The sequence below is a fragment of the Andrographis paniculata genome, unplaced genomic scaffold (genome assembly GCF_009805555.1).
Source record: "Andrographis paniculata isolate CXL003 unplaced genomic scaffold, ASM980555v1 Contig75END, whole genome shotgun sequence".
Classification (NCBI taxonomy): domain Eukaryota; kingdom Viridiplantae; phylum Streptophyta; class Magnoliopsida; order Lamiales; family Acanthaceae; genus Andrographis; species Andrographis paniculata.
The window spans coordinates 136,794-156,098 of NW_026137612.1; the positions used below are offsets into that span (position 1 = coordinate 136,794).

The 19,305-nt window shown below is 23.4% G+C and overlaps 1 protein-coding gene across 2 annotated transcripts; it reads left to right on the forward strand.

Annotated features, from left to right (window-relative positions):
- Positions 1-15,161: 15,161 nt before the first annotated feature.
- LOC127266363 (protein CHLOROPLAST IMPORT APPARATUS 2-like) lies at positions 15,162-17,703 on the forward strand. Of its 2 annotated transcripts, XR_007842129.1 has the most exons (4): positions 15,162-16,867; positions 16,953-17,123; positions 17,269-17,376; positions 17,463-17,703. XR_007842129.1 is itself a non-coding variant. In XM_051296581.1 (3 exons), exons 1-3 carry the CDS (start codon positions 15,965-15,967, stop codon positions 17,308-17,310), a joined length of 1,116 nt encoding a protein of 371 aa, XP_051152538.1. In that variant the 5' UTR covers positions 15,162-15,964; the 3' UTR covers positions 17,311-17,703. The 2 variants fall into 2 exon arrangements, 1 of the variants encoding a protein (XP_051152538.1); XM_051296581.1 differs by having other exon boundaries at positions 17,269-17,703.
- The last annotated feature ends 1,602 nt before the right edge of the window (positions 17,704-19,305 follow it).

Here is a 19,305-nt window from a genome sequence, read left to right on the forward strand (position 1 = left end):
ACATTCTTATAATATTTTGAATATAAACTAATTTTAATTTTATATAAGAAATAAAAATTAATAATTTAAATAATGGTTTGATTTAATATTTTACCCAATTTGTTTTTTTCTTTTTTTACGATTTTAAATTTAAATTAATATTATTAATTATGTACCATTTTAATAAAAATATATTATTTTTTTCACAAAGTGCGAAATTAAAGTAATATTTAAATAAAAATTCAAATGAATATTTTATTTTAAATCAATTTTAAGCCATAATAAAAAAAAGATAATCTATATTTTTTTCTATGGGTGGCACAATAGATAAATTAAATATATATATATATTAAAATATTAATAAAAAATTTATTATTATAATATAGAAAAAATGATAATGTAATATTTCATCTGTCCGCCTCTGAAGATTACATTTACTTTTTGCGTCATTATACTTAAACTTAAAAATATATTTATATTTATATAATTTTTTTTACAAATGTCTTTCTATTAGTATTATAGAACATTAATAAAAGTATTTTGTAAGTTTTTCTTAATTTGTATTACATTTCAATATAATAATTAATATTCAAATATCAACACGAAAAAAATAAATCGAACCTTTAAAGCCAGACGGATGTAGCATTACTTTTGTATGTTTATATTTTAAAATATAAATTAATTATTTGAATACCGATGAAATTTTAGATTTTAAATAGTTCGCTGGAAAGAAATTTGAATATCAGTGGCATTTCAAATTTTAAGTGAAATACTAAATATTTTTAGTTGTGTTACAACTATTAAATCATTAAAAAAAATAAAATAAAATAAAAATTGATAAAATAAAATCTTTAATGGGACATGCCACCACTTAGGGCGTGTTTGGCAATTAGCGGATAGTTGTTAGCTGATTCAATTAGCTGATAGTTGTTAGCTGATTCAATTAGTTGATTTGACTAGCTGATTCGATTAGCTGTTTGTATTAAAATGTTTGGTAAAACAACTGTTTGATATTAGTTGTTTATACGTAAAATGATAATTGAAGACATTTCTATTTTATTTTTTTTTCTAATATATTTAATTATGTTCTTTTGAGTTTAGAATGTTTAAAATTTTTTATTATTAGTTATTGAAAATTGTAAAAGTGTTATAAAAGTATTTATTTTTATTAAAATATATAAATAGTTTTTTTTATTAAAAATTATGTAAAATATAAAATAATAAATTTTTCATGTATATATTTATTATGTTAGTTATCGATTAGTTCATTATATTTATAATTTTCAATAAATTTAATTTATTTTAATTTATTTTTAGTATAAAATTTATATAATGTAATTTTAATATAAATATAAATTATTTTAAATTTATAAAAGTAAAGCTATAATATAATAAAATGTTCTAATATAGTTAATAAATAATCAAAATATATTTATTTGTGTAAAATGCATAATAAATTTTTAAGGGTATATAATGAATAAAAAAATTTTACAAAAAAAAACTATTTCAAAACGTTGGGTAAGTTAACTTTTCAGAAATTAGCTTTTTTTTTCCAAAAAGCTATTCCAAAAAGCTAATTTACCAAACGCCTAAATTAGTTTTTTGATTGATCAAACAGCTAAAAGCTGTTCAATAAGCTAAAAGCTCTTCAAAAAGTTGTTTGTCAAACAACCCCTTAATTACATATGAATTCCCCAGTAATGATTTAAATTTGAAATAGAAAAGGAACGTCTGCGAAAGCAAACACAACTAGAGATTTGTTTGTAATATGTTTCTAATTGGAAATTATTTGAATGAAGGAAAACTCGCAGATATTACTCAACAAGTACATTTTGGGTAAACTCTCGACAAAACCTAATAGTGGCAAACTTATTTTATTTTATTTTATGATGTGGGAATCCACTATCGCACCCGAAAATGTGCACTGAGTAAACTCCGACAGAGCCTAATATACTGCAAACTATTCCTGACAAACAAATCACATTAGACGAACCATTTAAAGCAATCTTATACTATTTTATTTATATCAATATCATCAAATCAAATTAAAACATAAAAATAAAAGTCTTTACATTATCAACTATCATTTTAATATTATAATTTATAAAAAAATTTGCGTAAAAAGCAAATATATATATATAGGTTTGTCTATCCAATAATTTTTTTACTAATATGATTCTCTATAAATATTACCGAAAATACAATATATATATAGTAAATGTACTTTATCTGCACATAAAAGTTAGTAATTCGACAAAGTGTATAAGAAAACTACAGTTAATACCATATTTAATACTCCCTTCGTTCCATAACAAAGTATCTATTTTTCTATTTTAGTTCGTTTCATAACAAAGTATCCATTTCCTTTACTATCTACCTAACATTACAAACACCCTTACAACTTTACAATATAATATATTACACAAATATCATTACATTTATATTACACGTACTAACAAGATTATTTTATTCATTTATACTTTATTCCTATTATATCCCAATATAATATTAATATTTATAAAATTACGTGCAAAAAGCAAATAGATACTTCTCTTTGGGACGGAGGGACTATTTATCATCAAACATATTTTTCTCACAAAAATATATTTTAAATACTCAAAATGTGTTTTTTATTCACTCACATGATTCCAATAAAAATATAATTCTTTCGTATATAAATATTAAGTATTATATTAAAATATAGTATAAATAAAGAAAAAAAATATTTTTTTTACTATCTTATAGTATAAATATAATGATAATTGTATAATAAATTATACAAATATAAAGATATTTTTAATATTAAGTACAATGACGAAAAAATAACTATATATTTTCTGATGAGACGAAAAAAATATTATTTTATTTTATAAAAATATTATATCAAAATACTATTTAAATAAAAATTCAAACTAATAATTTATTTCAAATAAATTTTAAACCACAATCAGAGAAACACCATTGCATAAAATATGTGTTGTATTCAATGCAAATTTTTTACTCAAACCTACCCTTATTTATGTATTTTTAAAAAATGTGAACAAATTTGCAATTCATATAAAAAAAATGACCCCACAGAATATCTTATTTATTGGATAAAATTACTCATGTTAAATTAAAGTATATATAAAATATCTTTTTATCCAAATATATATTTGGGTGTAAACACACCTTTAATTATGTAAATTTGATACGATAAAATAATACTATCTTAAATACTCCATCCGTCCCATGTAATATGGGTGTATTATTGTAGACACGGGAATTTAAGTAAAGTATAATTAGTAAGTAATTAAAAAATATATTAGTAAAAATAATTATAATTTAGTAAAAATAATTATAGATTAAGATTAACATAACTAAAAGTTTAATTAAGATTAAAAAAATTAAATTTTAAATTTTAAAATATGATTAAAATATATAATTAATTTTCCAAAAAATGAAAGGACAAATTACGTGGACGGACGAAAATAGAAAATAGGACAGATTATGTGGGAGAGGGAGTAGTATTCTTTCTGAATGAATTAAATAAATATGTCATCATCAATTTATTTAATACTTCCTCTCCTTATAACAATTGACTATTTTTTTTTGTTTGTTTGTCTGTATGACAATTAACATATTTTTATTTTGGATAATATTTACTTAATAAATATAAATTAAATTTAATTAACTACATAACTTATAATATTATAAATTATATAGAATCCACTCAAAATTATTTTATTTCTATCTTTTTAATAAAAAAATATAAATATTTATATTTAAAACTCTATCTCTTTTGTAAAATTAGTTTATATTAATTATAAATATATACAAATATTTTTTTATTTACTTGTATTATAAATTTTTTTATTATGATATTCATATTACATATAGTTTTATTGCAATATAATTTTAAAAATATTTAAATACATATTCTAATTTTTTTAATCATATATATTAAATTTATTTTAAAATTATCGATATTGTTAATCATATAAAAAATAAAAAATAATATCATAATAGATCATTATTAACTAATTAAACATTATATTTAAAAACGAACAATATACAATAACAAATAAAAATAAAATCCAAAAAATCTCCATACTGTTGTCCATCTCCATTTTGTCAATGCTTTTGAAAAACTTAGCACACAAATTAATTATATTATTTGGATATTTTGCACCTTCTCATTAAATTATTAAGACGCGGCATGAGAGTTTCATTAAATTGTTAATTAAAATAATCCATGAAAGAGAGTCACTTCTCTTGAAAAATCTCCCATTCTTATGTTAATAATAATAAGGCAAAAATGCTTATAAAGTCTATAATATTCTCTTATAATAACAAGAGCATCATTTATTTTTTGCACCTAAATTTTTTAATATTAGTATTATATTAATTTATAATAGAAAAATAATAAAAAATATTCTATTATTATGGTGTAATATAAAAAATATTATTATATAATTGCAAAAAAATTCAAATTAATTTCAAACCACAATCAAATAAATTAAGTTCATTGATTGTAAATAATGATTTTATATTTAATTAACAAATTGAGTTGAATATAGATTCAAAACCAACAATTTATGTGCTGCTATCTTAGTTGAATTTCAAACAAAAATTGCATGCGAAATAAAATTCTATCAAACAAAATTTAATGATTTTGTAGAGCAAACGAGTGTAAATTGAGTTCAAGTTATAATTAAGTTGATAGAATTTATTTGTGTAAAGATATTTATGTACTTATAAAAAAAATAATGATATGTAATAATATGATTGTAAATAAATAATAAAATTCAGGGTATTATAATTTATTGTATAATTGATAGTTACTAAAAATATATATATATATATATGAGTTGAATCGATAAAAAAAATATATTTATATTTTAAAAGTGGATGGATGAAATACTTTTTATATTATTAATACGTCACATTCTAGTTAAAAAAAAACACTTTGCTGAGTTATATAGGGTCTCATTGCCCGGTCATCGAGTGAAGTTGTGATACTCGACCAGCAAGTCACGTAAAACTGGATGTGTCAGGATTGTAGACCGGTCCTACAGATTAATACGAGTCATTTAAACGCGCTTTTGCCCTCATTCACGGGCACCCTAGGTCTTTCATGTCACTCATGTTCAAATTACTCTATAACAAGCACATTTAACCATAGAATTCTTTTAGTATAGTTTTTAAAGATAAATATGCGCCATTGTTGACATTAATAATCTATTAAATACACTTAATCTCTATTCATTGTTAGATGATCTAACATTAGTTTATTCATATATGAGAGTTAGCCTAACACCGATCTATGGGGATATTAAAGTTTAGGGACAATGCCCGTCTTAGGGTATGGGGGCACAATGTGACCAGTTTACTCAATTAGATTTGATTTGAATTATTATACTAATTTTCTCTCAAAACTATAGTTTGAGTTGTGTTTGACACGAGATTTAATGAAAATTGATATTATATTGGTAAAAAGTACATGTAAAAGACTTTTTTGCCCTTGTGAGTGTATTAGTGTAAAAAGTAGTGGCAATTGTGTAATAATAATTTAAAAATAAGGGTAGTTTTATAGTGATATAATTATTTATAAAAATTGAACTATTGTTTTGACACAGACAAAAATAATATCCAAGATTATTGTAGTGGGACAAATACTTTCTCTTCTCTTCTTCTTTCATGAACGTAGCTAATTATTATGTTTGTCAATTTTCATTTTTATTTTCTTATTATATTTATTGCATTTCTCAAATTTATAAATAATATAATATTAAAATATACAAAAAATACAAACAATTACATTATTATTATTATTATTATTATTCGATCTTGTATAAATATAATCGTTTACTTTATGCTCATATATTTTTAATATAGTATACATTTATATGTAGAAAATACAATTTTACTTTTATTTATTTTGTAATATAATTAAATAAATACAATGATATTTTTATAATATATTGTAAATTTATAATTTTTTATTATTATATTAGTAATTATAATTACTAAAAAAATATATAATGTATTTTTTTGAATTTAATTTGAAAAAATCTGCTTTAAATTGATATTAAAATAATATTTGAATATTTTGTAAATAAAATATATAATTATATTTTTAAAATATAGAATTCATAAATTATAAAATTAACACATTAATGTAAAATAAATAAATAAAAAAAATTAATAGGAGACAAAAAGAGTATTATTAATATTAATAGTATTATTGTTATTAGTGCAGTAGGGGCATTACAATAAATAAAATAAAATAGGAGGAGTAAAACTAAAAGCCACCTGCCAAGCACTAACTTAACTTAGTCAACTCAACAAACATTCCACAGCCAATTTGCAGCTCACAATCCTTTCTTTATGCTTAGATCTCACACTACCTTACACGAATTGACATAAATGCCCTTCAAATACAATCAAAATCTCCTCCTAACCCCTAACTTAAAATAATAATAATAATAAAATACCATGATGATGTGATGTATGTATGTAGTTGGAGAGTATTGTCAAATGTTGTTGGAAGGAACACATATCATATGTGGTAATATTGAGATTTTTTTAATTTGTTTTTTTACTATTTAGATTATATATTGTTGAATAAAAATATATCATTTTTAATACAAAATATTATATTAAATTATCATTTAATTAAAATTCTAATATAAAATAAAAAATAATACAAAAGGAACATATCCTACTTTTGTATAGTCTTGAAAATAGTAAGTTACATAAAAAAAAAAAAAAAAAAGAAAAAATAGGGTGTGTTTGTTTTGTGTCATATAAAAATAATGAGTTTGAATTGTATATTAATTTTTTTAGAAAAATGTATAAAATAATTTTTACAACAAAATCAAACCCTAAAACTCCGTTGGATGGAAGTTTTATAATTTTGGAAAAATTATTAAACAAATAAATATTTGAATATTTGCTATAATATTTTATATAATATCTTATTAAAGGGATACAATTTATAAATAATACTTCATCCGTCTGCAAAATCTACTCTCACTTTATTTTAGTCTGTCCGTAAAATTTACTTTAATTTTGACAAAGTCAATAAATCAAAATTTAATTTATTATCCACCATTCAACATTTATTTATGACAAAAGTCATTACCTTTATTACATTCTCTTTCCCAATTTTTTTTTAATTTCTAATTTACTTTTCAAAAAATAAAATCCACTTGTCCGCTAGGAGTCACGCGGGCGTTTCCAGCGTTGAAGGACTAAAACAACATAAATTTTCCACTTATGGGACTAGTTTGCGACATGCTCCACTTACGGGACTAAAATGACAAGAGAATCCAGTTACGGGACTAAAAAGCAGTTTACCCTTTTACTATTATCATTTTTTTAATAATATATTCATTTATCTTAATCTCTATATAGGATCCAAATATTATAATTTTTGCGGACCAAAGAAGTATCAAAATTACAAAAAATACATATGTATACAAAACTTCAAAGATTGACGTAATTTATATAGATGTTAGATACAACAATTTATATAGAAAAAAGAATTTTTTCATCAATATATATGTTATTTCAAAGATTGACATAATTTATATAGATGTTAGATGCAGCAATTTATATAGAAAAAAAAATGTCTTTTTTATCAATATATATTAACATACTAAATATAAAAACAAGCATATATATATATTCTTTTTTTTACAATTTTTTATATATCTTTTTGCCATATTTTTTTTTGCTTTTTTCAAGAAAAAATTACAATTAATTAAATAAAATATTAAATTAAACCAGTGTACAAATACAGGGTTTGTTTATTATTATTATTATTATTATTATTTTGAATTATTAATTTTTTTTTTAAATATATAAAATATCTATTATGTTAGCGTGTATATGCTATTATTTTTATAATAATATTTATGGTGAATCATTCAATCTAAAATACTAAATAAACAAATTCACAATATTGAACTTATTTATGTGATTTTTTTTATTATTATGAAAAATATTAGTATTATAGAATAGTAACAAAATGATTTGAAAGCAAACTTTAATTCAAGTGTAGTAACTAGTTTTGTTTGATTTTTGATTACAAAACAGGTTTCACTATTAAATTATAGTAATTTTTTTGTTTCTTTTAAAAATATTACATTAAATTCCTATATTTGAATTTTTACATTATATTGATATTATTTTTTACATCAATCACTTACTTATTTATATCCAATAATTATTTCAATATAAATTTTAACTATTATAAAAATCGCCAAACTAACTGACCAGTTTTGTTTTCACCATTTTTATTTAACACTCACCCACTCATTTCACTCCTCACTATGCCTACTTTTGATTTGATGCCCCACCAACTTTTTTCTCACTGTATTAATGATTTATTTGCATTTTATTTTAAATACAAATCAAGATTATTTAGTTTATGTATATTGAAATATAAAATTAAAATTCTTTTTTTCTTTCATTTACAAGAATCCATAGATATTTATAATAACGCATAGATTGTTTAAATAAATTAAAAATCTAACAAATATTTTAAATTAAAAAATAATCATAAATACAATATATATTTTCTACATATATATAGCATTATAAAAACTAAATTGAATCTGTCTTAGCATAATCTGAATTGGAATGAAAATCTAATAGTGAAAGGAGTGTCAATCTGTAATGAGCAAAAATGTAAAAAATGAGGGAATTTTTACTGGGAATAAATCAAAACTCTAAACAAAAGTAAAATCAGAGGCATAATGACTAGCAACAATGGATCTCAAAATCGGAAGGCATCCGGATACGAGTTAGTTGGTTGTGTTTACTTCGAAAAAAAATTAAAAAAATAGACTCTATATCATATCATATTAGAATATAAATTTAAATTACAATTTTCAATTTATAAATATTTTATATTTACTTCCAAATCATCTAGATACGCCAAAAATCCTACAAATATCTTAAATAAAACAATCATCATAAAATACAGCAGTATACAGTTTTTAAAATATATCTTAACAATGTAGTTCTTCATAAAAAAAAATAATAATAATAATAGTATTTTTAATTTTACAAAAAATCATATTAAAGGAAGTATTATTTATATTAAATTTTAAATAAAAATTAATTTCAAATTAAAACAAAAAAATCCTCTTTTATATTGCGGTGTGCTTATATATACATATATTAATATGAATTAAATTTAATATTTTGTACAAAATGTAATATAAAAAATTAAAAAAATTACATATATAGAAAAGAATAATATATGTTTTAAAAATATTTTGATATTTTGTATTGTTTTAATTTTTTCTAGAATAATAAAACAATAGTGGCTGTGTTCATTTTGTGTTTTTGTTATGAATATATTTTTACATTAAGTATAAAAAATTGTGTCGATAATATTAAAATAATATTTGAAATTGAATTGTTATTTTTTCAAGTAAATAAAATATATATAATATACAATCCAATGTGGTTTTATAATATTTATAAAAAATTATGATACCAAAATTTAAATTTAATGAAAAAACCTAATATGTATTAGATATAATCGAAATGGGAGCAGTTATTAATATTTAATTGAGAATATAAATATAATTTTACTAAAAAATAAATGCATACCATATATAGATAGAACATTATTAATATATATCCAAATATATAGTCACAGTCCTGACTTGGGCCAGGGCGAAGAAAAGGCCCTTAGGGTGCAAAATTGAAGGGTGCCAATTCATATAATATATATACTCACTTCTAGGATCGTTTCGAACTATTTTGGAGTTCGAAACAAAAATAAATTATAGGCCTTATAAATACATTATTAAAATATATTTGTAAAATAAATCACTAATTAGACAAGAGATTGGACATTCTGGGCAATATCGATTAAAAACAATAAATAAAAATGAAAGACTGACTATTCAAAAGTTCGAAAAACAAAAAGGACTAAAAATTGTGATTATTTGATTGTCTTTTTGGAGAAAAAATTATATATTTTAGTATATATTTTAGTTTTATTTAGTCATAGTCTCATAAGTGAAAAATTTTTGCACTTTAATTCTCTAGCGCTGAAGATCCTACATGGCACCCGCTTGGCTCGCAAGAGAACACATGTCCACCAAGTCAGCGATACATAGCGGACTCGTAGATTTTTTAAATTTTAATTTATTTATTTTGTAATTTTTGTAAAAATTTAAAGTTTTTTTTTTTAAAAAAAATATATATATTTTTAAAAAATAATAAATATCTACGTGTCCGCCAAGTGTTACTGAGTTGGTGGACACGTGTCCTCCGGCGAGCCAGACAGGTGCCATGGAGGCATCTCTGGCACCGAATGACTAAAAATACAAAAATTTTGCACTTACGAAACTAAAATGATAAAAAAATCCAATCCCAAGACAAAAAAAATCAATTTACCATATTTTTAATTATGTATATCATATATATTTTTAAATATTACTATTATTTTAGATTAATTAAATAAAATTAATTTTAAAAAGTAATATTATTTAAAAAAATATATAACTAATATGAATAAACTAAAATTACAAAATAATATATTAACATATTTTATATCGATTGTAAAGTGATATATTCAATTAAAAAAATGTTAATATTACAATTTAATGTTATATAAATAAATATACAAATATAATTTTTAAAAATAATAAATTCAAAACATGTAACTGTTTATAACTGTCGTTTGGATTGACTTAAGAAAATAAATAGAAATAAAAAAGTATTTTAATTTTGTATTTGAATAAATTATTATATATTGATGCTTTTAAGCTGTTAAAATTATTCAAAATGACATATTTTTAATTGAATTGTATTTTTCTATACGATTTATTTTTAAAATTTATTAATTATATTTAAAGATTTTAAATTAAAGTATAAAAAATAGTTTTAAATTTTTGTTATTTATACTTCAAAATTTTAATTTAAGAATAATATATAATTAAAAAATAAATTACAAATTAATATTAAATTATTCGTATTTTGTAATTTATTTTAAAATTTTTATAAAGTATATTTAGTAATTTTAGTAAAATTTTTATATACTCATATTTCAATTATAATTATAAAATTTAACTCAAATATAACATATAAATTTAAAATAATAATATAATTATATTTTTTTATTAATATATAATATATAAATTAATTATTATGTATATTATATTATATTAATTCTCCTAAAATCCTCAATTTCTAAATCATTTTTCTTATCAATTCCTATTTATATAATTTTTCTATTTAGCTCCCTATTTATACTACATCACTCCCTATTTGTAATTATTACACAATTTATATCACCTTCTAAATAATTTTTTATTCATAGTTTTATCCATCAAATATAACCCAAAACCCTTGGGTAAATAATATTTAATTATATTATTTGTTTATCTATAGAACAAATTTATTTATTTTATATAAATAATTTTTTATATATATATAGAATCAATTTATTTATGACTTAATAATATTTGCTATAATACATTAATTTTTATAATAGAAAAATATTTTTTCAAATAAAAAATTATTATTTTCACTTTGTTTATTATATTACTCATACTTATATTATTATTTTCTTGTCAATTATATATTTTTTTTTTGTTGTAATCTTTTATTTTATATTTAAATGAATAAAAAGTATAAATAAAATTTAAAAAGTAGTACTTTGTAGTGTAGGTAAAAAAAAATATATATAAAGAAATTAAATAATGGTACTATAAAGTTTTTACTCGAATAGAGAGTAAAAAAGAATAGATCTGTGAAAATAGAGAGTAAAGAAGATAAAATTAATGTATATGGAGTAAATAAGAATATAAACATAGAATCAGAGAGTTACGTGAAAGTTGCCCTTTCAAATAAACACTTTTAGCCCCAAAAACTGTTTTTGCTTTTGAATAGAAATCAATGTAAACAAGTAAAAAAAATAATTTCTTAGAAGTAAAAGTAAAAAACTCATGCCAAAAGTAAATCTAAACTAGATCTAAATTGTTAAATTCTAACCAATTCTACGTAGAAACTAGGGTTTTTTTTTTTTTTTTTTTTTCCGAACCAATTTTATATTATCTATACAATATTTTAAGTTCACATTAAAAAAAAAAAACCTCTTCGAACCATTTTACAAAACAATCACACCCTAGAAATCCCAATTAGCCAATTTTAAACATCTCATTTTGCCGCTATTTCAATGTATACATAGACTTCTTCGGCTAGATCATCATCAGGTACAACATCTTATTTTGAAATCACTTGAAAATGTACTTGCAAAAGAAATTTTATAATGAAAAACAAAAGACTTTGCAACTCCAACCTGTTCAATCCAACATTAAAATAAATCAATTGTCAGATGCTAGATATGATTTGCCAATTGGATTTTGATGAATGAACGACTATTTAACATTGTGGAAAACTACAATTTTACTTACATGCTAAATATTAATCAACCACAATTTCAAAAAAATTATAATACGATGACAAAAAAATATATTATTAATGTTTATGAAATAGAGATTAAAATGTTGCATTTGATGTTGAAAATTGTCAATAAAATTTCACTAATGATGGATCATCTACTAGCTTCCGAATTCCTTGCTATAAACATTTAGAAGTAAAAAATACGAAAGATTTATTACATGTGTATTACCGACTATTTTCTCAATTTATATTGACAACTCCAAAATAACTTTTTAGTTTTTTGTCTCTCCTTTCTCCACGTACAGTTAATATAATAATTACTTAATTATATATATATATATATATTATCATAGATACTAACAATACTGTATGTTTATATATGTTTATTGACATTTTTAAGATGTTGATATCTATAATGGACTTATAAAGAATACGGATGACTGAATAATAAAACATAAAATATTTACTATCTCTATGGATAATATTTCCAAGTGATGTGGCAATTCGAAATGCTAAAGATTTTATGCCATGAATAGTTGTTATGGAATTGTAGAATAATAGATTTATAAATTTATTCTTTTAATTATGCATTATGCCAATATTTAATATTAAAGTTCTAATATTAAAAATATTATAATATATTAAACAATTTAATAAAAATTTGATTCTCGTGTAGGGTACATTTATTTTATTTCTATCTTTATTCAATTTCATTTAAAATTTTTTATTTATATTTTTCTCATCAATAAACAAATATTTTTATTTATGTTTATAATTCTCTATTTTTTTTAAAACAAATAATTTATATTAATCATAAATACATAAAATATTTTTTATATATAATTATATTTATAAAATTTTATTTCCTATCAAATAATATTTATACTGTATTTATTTTATTAAGATATAATATTTAAAATATTTAAATATATATTTTAAAATATTTATCATATATATTAATTTTTATTTTAAAATATAAAAATCACCACTCAACTAAAAATAATAAAATAATATAATTAACTTATTAAATTATATTTTTCTTAAATACAACGCATTAATCAAGTCAATTGTGTCGGGACGGAAGGAGTATATTATATTAATATTTACATATATTGTATTTTTTATGGTATTTATAGAAAATTGTGACAGGAATTGGATGGACAACCATATATATAAATTGTCATTTTCGTATATCTCATATAAATTCATATATTTTTTTATTATTATATTCTCCTTCCGTCCCATTAAAAAAGTGACGTTTACCTTTTGTACGTAGATATTTTAATATTAGTATTATATTGGATTGTAATAAAAAAATAAAAAATACCCCTATTAATATTGTGTAATATAAAAGTAATGATTTGTGTAATATATTGTAAAGAGTATTTATTATGTTATGTAGAAAGTACAATTACTAAATTAAGAATATTGTCGGGGACAGACGAAAATAGAAAATGACAACATTTCAAAGGGACGAATAAAGTAATTAATTTCTATATCAATATTAAAATATTTTTAATTTTACATAAATTACAAATATACTGTAAAAAGTACTTCATCTTTTCCAACAATTTGTTCATATTTTCTATTTTCGTCCGTCCCACATAATTTGTCATTTTTTTTGGAAATATAATTATACATTTTAATTACATTTTAAATTTTAAAATTTAGAATTTTTTAAATTTTAATTAAACTATTTAGTTATTTTAATCTTAATATATAATTATTTTTATTAATACATTTCTTAATTACCTATTATACTTTATGTAAGTTCTCACATTTATAATTATACATCCATATTATATAGGACGGGGGGAAAAATATTTTGATTTCGGCACAGGATTTCTAATTTGTTTGTTTAGTGTAATATGGTAAAATATTACAGTAATATTTAATATGAAAGAAAAAATATACTTCATTCGTTATGCAAATGTGTGCTCTTTGACTGGACATGAATTTTAATAAAAGTAAGTAATAATTGTTAATTTTTCTTTTTATAGTAAAAAAACAGTACAAAAATGGAATGATTAAATGAGAATATTTTTTGATGACAATCAAAAAAGAAAAATAAGCATAAATTTGAATGATAGAGGGAGTATTTGATATGATACTTTTAAAAAATATTATAGATGAATGTGCTAAAAATTTTTAAAAAAACCTGTATAAAGAAATCTAAAGAATTTATTTTGTTTTAAAACAATTTTTTTTTTTTTATTTATATTTAACTCAACATCTTTTATAAAATTTATTTATATTAATTATAAAAAAAACAAAAGTATTTTATTATTAATATATATTATAAAAAATTTTATTTATTATGAAATAATATTCATATTGCATATATTTTTTATTATTCTATACTTTTAAAATATTTAAATATATATTCTAAATTTTTTTAATTATATATATATTAAATTTATTTTAAAATTACTAATATTATTAACTACATAAAAGAATAAAAGAATATCGTATTATTATTAACTAATTATACATCGTTATCTTATAGAGATTGTATAATTAGTAAAAATAGTCTATTAAACCGGGATGAATGAAATATTTTTTTCTTTAATTTATTAAAAAAAATAAAAATATATTGAATTTGATATTTATTATACAAAATTAGTATTAATAAATATGCCAAATTTTCAAAAGTGTGTATAGCTTTCAAAACTCTGAAGTGAAATAGCAGCCACGAGTAGAAGGTTAACCATACATTTAACGCTTTAAGTTCTAAATTCTTTTTCTGCACATACAAATAAATTAATAATATATGCGCGGAGGTGGGCTGCCATTTGTCTCTTGCCCTGTCGTCGTCGTCGTCTTCTCAATTCTTTGTTACAGAGAGAAGCTCGGCCAGAGCTAAGAGACAAAAATGGGGCATTTCAATACGCGTGTGGCCGTATCTGCGCCACTCGCCAGGTGAGGCTCATCCTCCTTCCCTCCCCCGCTCCCGTGACTACTTGCTTCATCCTCTGGTCGCCCCCGCCGACTCCCACTTCCATTTCCATTTCCGATTCTGTTTCTTCCCAGGGCTCCTGCCTCCTCAGTTATATATATAATTTCTGTCCCTTTCGATGTGATAGATACAATATTCTATAAGAATTCTGGTTTTGGATTTTATTTCATAGCCTTATGTGATTTAGATTGAAGTTTATTGGGAGTTTCTTGCCAGTTGGAGACTCTGTGGTGTGGTTTGTGCGGCGATGGTTTCAATTTAGGGTTTAATCATTCATTCCATCTGGGGACTTCTTTGCGTTTGGTGTTTTTATTCTATTATTGTAGAATTTGGATTTGGATTTCGCAATTGTTTTGTATCGCCCCAAGTATTTAGATAGTTCGTACAGAACTTTCTAGGGTTTAGGGTTCTTCTACCTCTCGCCTCCTTTTCATCTCAAATTCCCTGTTATTGCTATTTGCTGTTTGTTTTCCAATCCAGCAATCTCTAACTATCAGATTATCTGAGTTTTGTGTGTCAACTCGAAATTGAGCTGAAATTTTCTGTCCTGAAATTGTGTGTGCCTCTGTTTGTTTCGATTTAGCTCTGTAGTTTATTGGTTTATAGCTGCTGAGGATGTCTTCTTGCTTGAGTGGAAGTGGAAGAGCATTCGGATTAGACCTTGAGATCATCAAATCCCCCACAGCTTCATGGACTTCAACAAACTCATCTTCTCTGTCAGAATCCCGAAATTCCCCTATTTCAATCTCCACAAGAAAGGCAAGAACCCCTCGGAAAAGGCCGAATCAAGTCTATGATGAAGCTGCAGCAATTCTTTCCACAGCTTATCCCAAATTGTTCCCCACCAAACACCTCTCCAAACCTTGCAAATTCCCCAACCTCCCAACCCCCTACTTGTTGGAACCCCTGGATTTACTCATGCCTTTCCTTGATGGCTCGGGATGTTCGCGAGAAAGATCAAATGTCCCTGCCAAAAGGAAAGGGTTGAGTCATTTGGAGAAGACATGCCAAAGTCCCGGGAACAGGGAGATTAGTTCTGATGTTTACAATTTGTTGGAGGCTTGTGATGACTATAGGGAAGATTTCAATGCAGAGTCTATACTGGACGACGAAATTGGGGAAGGAATCGACAGCATCATGGGGAAATTGAGCATGGAAATCAGCCCCACCCATCCGAGCATTTGCGCTAGCAGTTCTCATACGAACAGTCTATACAGCTATCCGGTTGGGGTCGGTTTAGGAATTGATTTTGGCTGTGGAATTAGAAGAGAAATGAGGGCAATAAGAAATGTCGATGAGGGAGATTGGTGGAGGTATCCTACTGTCGTCAATGTGGCTGATACAACCAAAAGGATCACCCGAAAAGCTGCGGAAAATAACAACTCTGTAACGGTGAAGGAGCCGACTACTCATTCAAAAGCAGGGCTGCTGTTGAAACTCAACCACAACAATGTTTTAAGCCAATGGGCTGGGAAAGGCTCTCCATTCGTCGATGGTTTTCCAGGGAGTGATGTCCATGTATGGAGTCTTATATTCGACTGAAAAATCTTTCTAAATTAAGATTCGGAATCTCATGTTATAGAATGTGATTGTTTTTGTACAGGCGAGGTTAGCGCAGATAGATTTGTTCCCCGAGCAAGAATCCGGAGGCAGAGGCAGAGGCAGAGGCAGAGGCGTTACAGTCAATAAGGAAAGAGGCTGCAAGCGAGCCTCGTCCAAGAAAATCAGTTGCCAAGTAAGAAAAGCCAAACCTGATCAACGATCCAGCGCGAGGGTATTGTTCCTTCCTCCTCATCTCCTTTCTTTTCGAAATTGTGTTCTTACTTGAATTACGGCATCTCGCGAGTGTGCATTGATGAAGTGGTACGGCTACTAGCATTGGATTAATGATGCACAGAAATGGAACATGTTTCTTACAGGGAAGATGTGTGAGAAAGCCAAACTGTGCAAATGATGGATGATGTTCATTTGAAGATCAAAGATTACTTTATGCCTCTGCTCTGTGTAGTAGTCTTGCACAAATCCAGGTTCAGCTTATTATTTTGCTTTTGCCTAAATATTTCAATTCTTAATAGTAATAATAATAATATTATTTTTTTAAATATGTAATTAGGGAGTAGGGGGATGTAAGAATTTCCCCTTTTTGCTGGTGCTGCTACTGCTTTGAACCCTTTCTTGATGATATTTAATCTCAAATTTGTATATCCAATAAAACAAACCAAATATACTTGGCAGGATTTCAGATTTCGCTCATGTAGGAATTGTAGTAATAATAATAACAACGAAGTTATTGTAATATGGATTAATTGTTGCTTATGTTACTTGGCATGATGAGAGACAACATTAGTTCATTTTCATTTAGGGCATTTCTATCTTCATCTTGTTGGGAAAGGCATGCATATAATTAGTTAGAATAGTGCTCATAACACATAGAACGTATGGCAGAGTTAAGATATTTTTATTTTTATTTTTTTTTTTTATGACGTGAGAACCCAAAGGTGTGCACCGGTAAATCTCCCACAAAAGAGTTAAAGATTCTTTTGCCAAGAGGGTTGAAGGATTCGTAGAAGTTGACAATTCAAACATTCTTATAGTTTTGAGCATATTGATAGTAAAAAGAATATACGAGCATTTAAATAAATCAACAACTAAAAATATATATTTGTATAAGATAAATACAGTACATTAACAAATATTATATATACATATCACAATTAATTCATATATTCACTATTTTTATATGCTCATTAGGATTATATCGATAGGGTGCTAATTAATTCTAATGAGCGTTCTAACCATTTCCAATAGAATAACACAACTAGAAAACAAAATGTACGTTCTTTTAATATTTGGTTCTAGAAAACAAAATGTATGTTCTTTTAATAATTGGTTGTTCTTTTAATAATTGGTTATGAGTTTTTATTTAAAAAAAAAGCTAAATTGCACAAAATCCACCCGTGGTTTTATGAAATTGCACCAAATCTCCCATACTTCTAAAACTGCGTCAAACTTTCTCGTGGTTTCATAAACTTTGCGTCTAACCCCTTCAGTGATTCTTATTTAACGGTATTTGACCTAAATGCGTTCAAACTGCAAATAAATTTTAGAATCTCAATTTAAAAACCCCTAAAATTACAAATATATTTATTTTTTTATACTTACTCTAAAAAAAATAGTAAATATACTAAAAAATAGTTATTTTTCTCATGTTTTAAGAGTTTATTTTTATTATTTTTTTAGACTAAATATATAAAAAATAAATATATTTATAATTTTAGGGGTTTAAAATTAAGATTCTAAAATTTAATCGCAGTTTGAGCGCATTTAGGTCAAATACCGTTAGATAAGGACCGCTAAGGGGGTTGGATGTAAAGTTTATAAAACCATGAGGGAGTTTGGCGCAGTTTTAGAAGTATGGGGATTTGGTGCAATTTTATAAAATCACATGTGGATTTTATGCAATTTAACCTTAAAAAAAAAAAAAAAAAAAAAAACTTGGAGAAAAAGAGAAAATAACATAATCGATTTAAACAAAATTATAAAATAATCCTAAAATGAAGTAATTATAAATTTAAATGATAAACATAGTGTATTTTTAGTAGTATTTTAAAAATTGTATGAATTTAAATTGAAATACTTCTTATAGTATAACTTGAATACATTTTAGTAGTATGTTAGAAATTATATAAATTTAAATTGAAATACTTCTCAGTGTGTTTGTTTGGTTGTTAGGTTTGAAATTGATTTAAAATTATTGATTTAAATTTTTGTTTTAATAATATTTTAACGTAATATCTTATATATTTTTTTAAAAAGTTGTACATAGTAAATAATGTCACAAAAAGAACAACCTCAATCAATTTTCCCACATATTTTCATTATTGATTGAGTAGGCAATTCAGCAAACCTTTATTTATTGAATCGGATTTGGACATGACATTATTCTAATAAAAAAT

Excerpts from the sequence above, each read along its gene's own strand:
- LOC127266363 (XM_051296581.1), top strand. The coding sequence starts at position 15,965 with ATGTCTTCTTGCTTGAGTGGAAGTGGAAGAGCATTCGGATTAGACCTT. Across the intron at positions 16,868-16,952 it reads TTCCAGGGAGTGATGTCCAT|GCGAGGTTAGCGCAGATAGA; the intron begins GTATGGAGTCTT and ends GTTTTTGTACAG. Across the intron at positions 17,124-17,268 it reads ATCAACGATCCAGCGCGAGG|GGAAGATGTGTGAGAAAGCC; the intron begins GTATTGTTCCTT and ends TGTTTCTTACAG.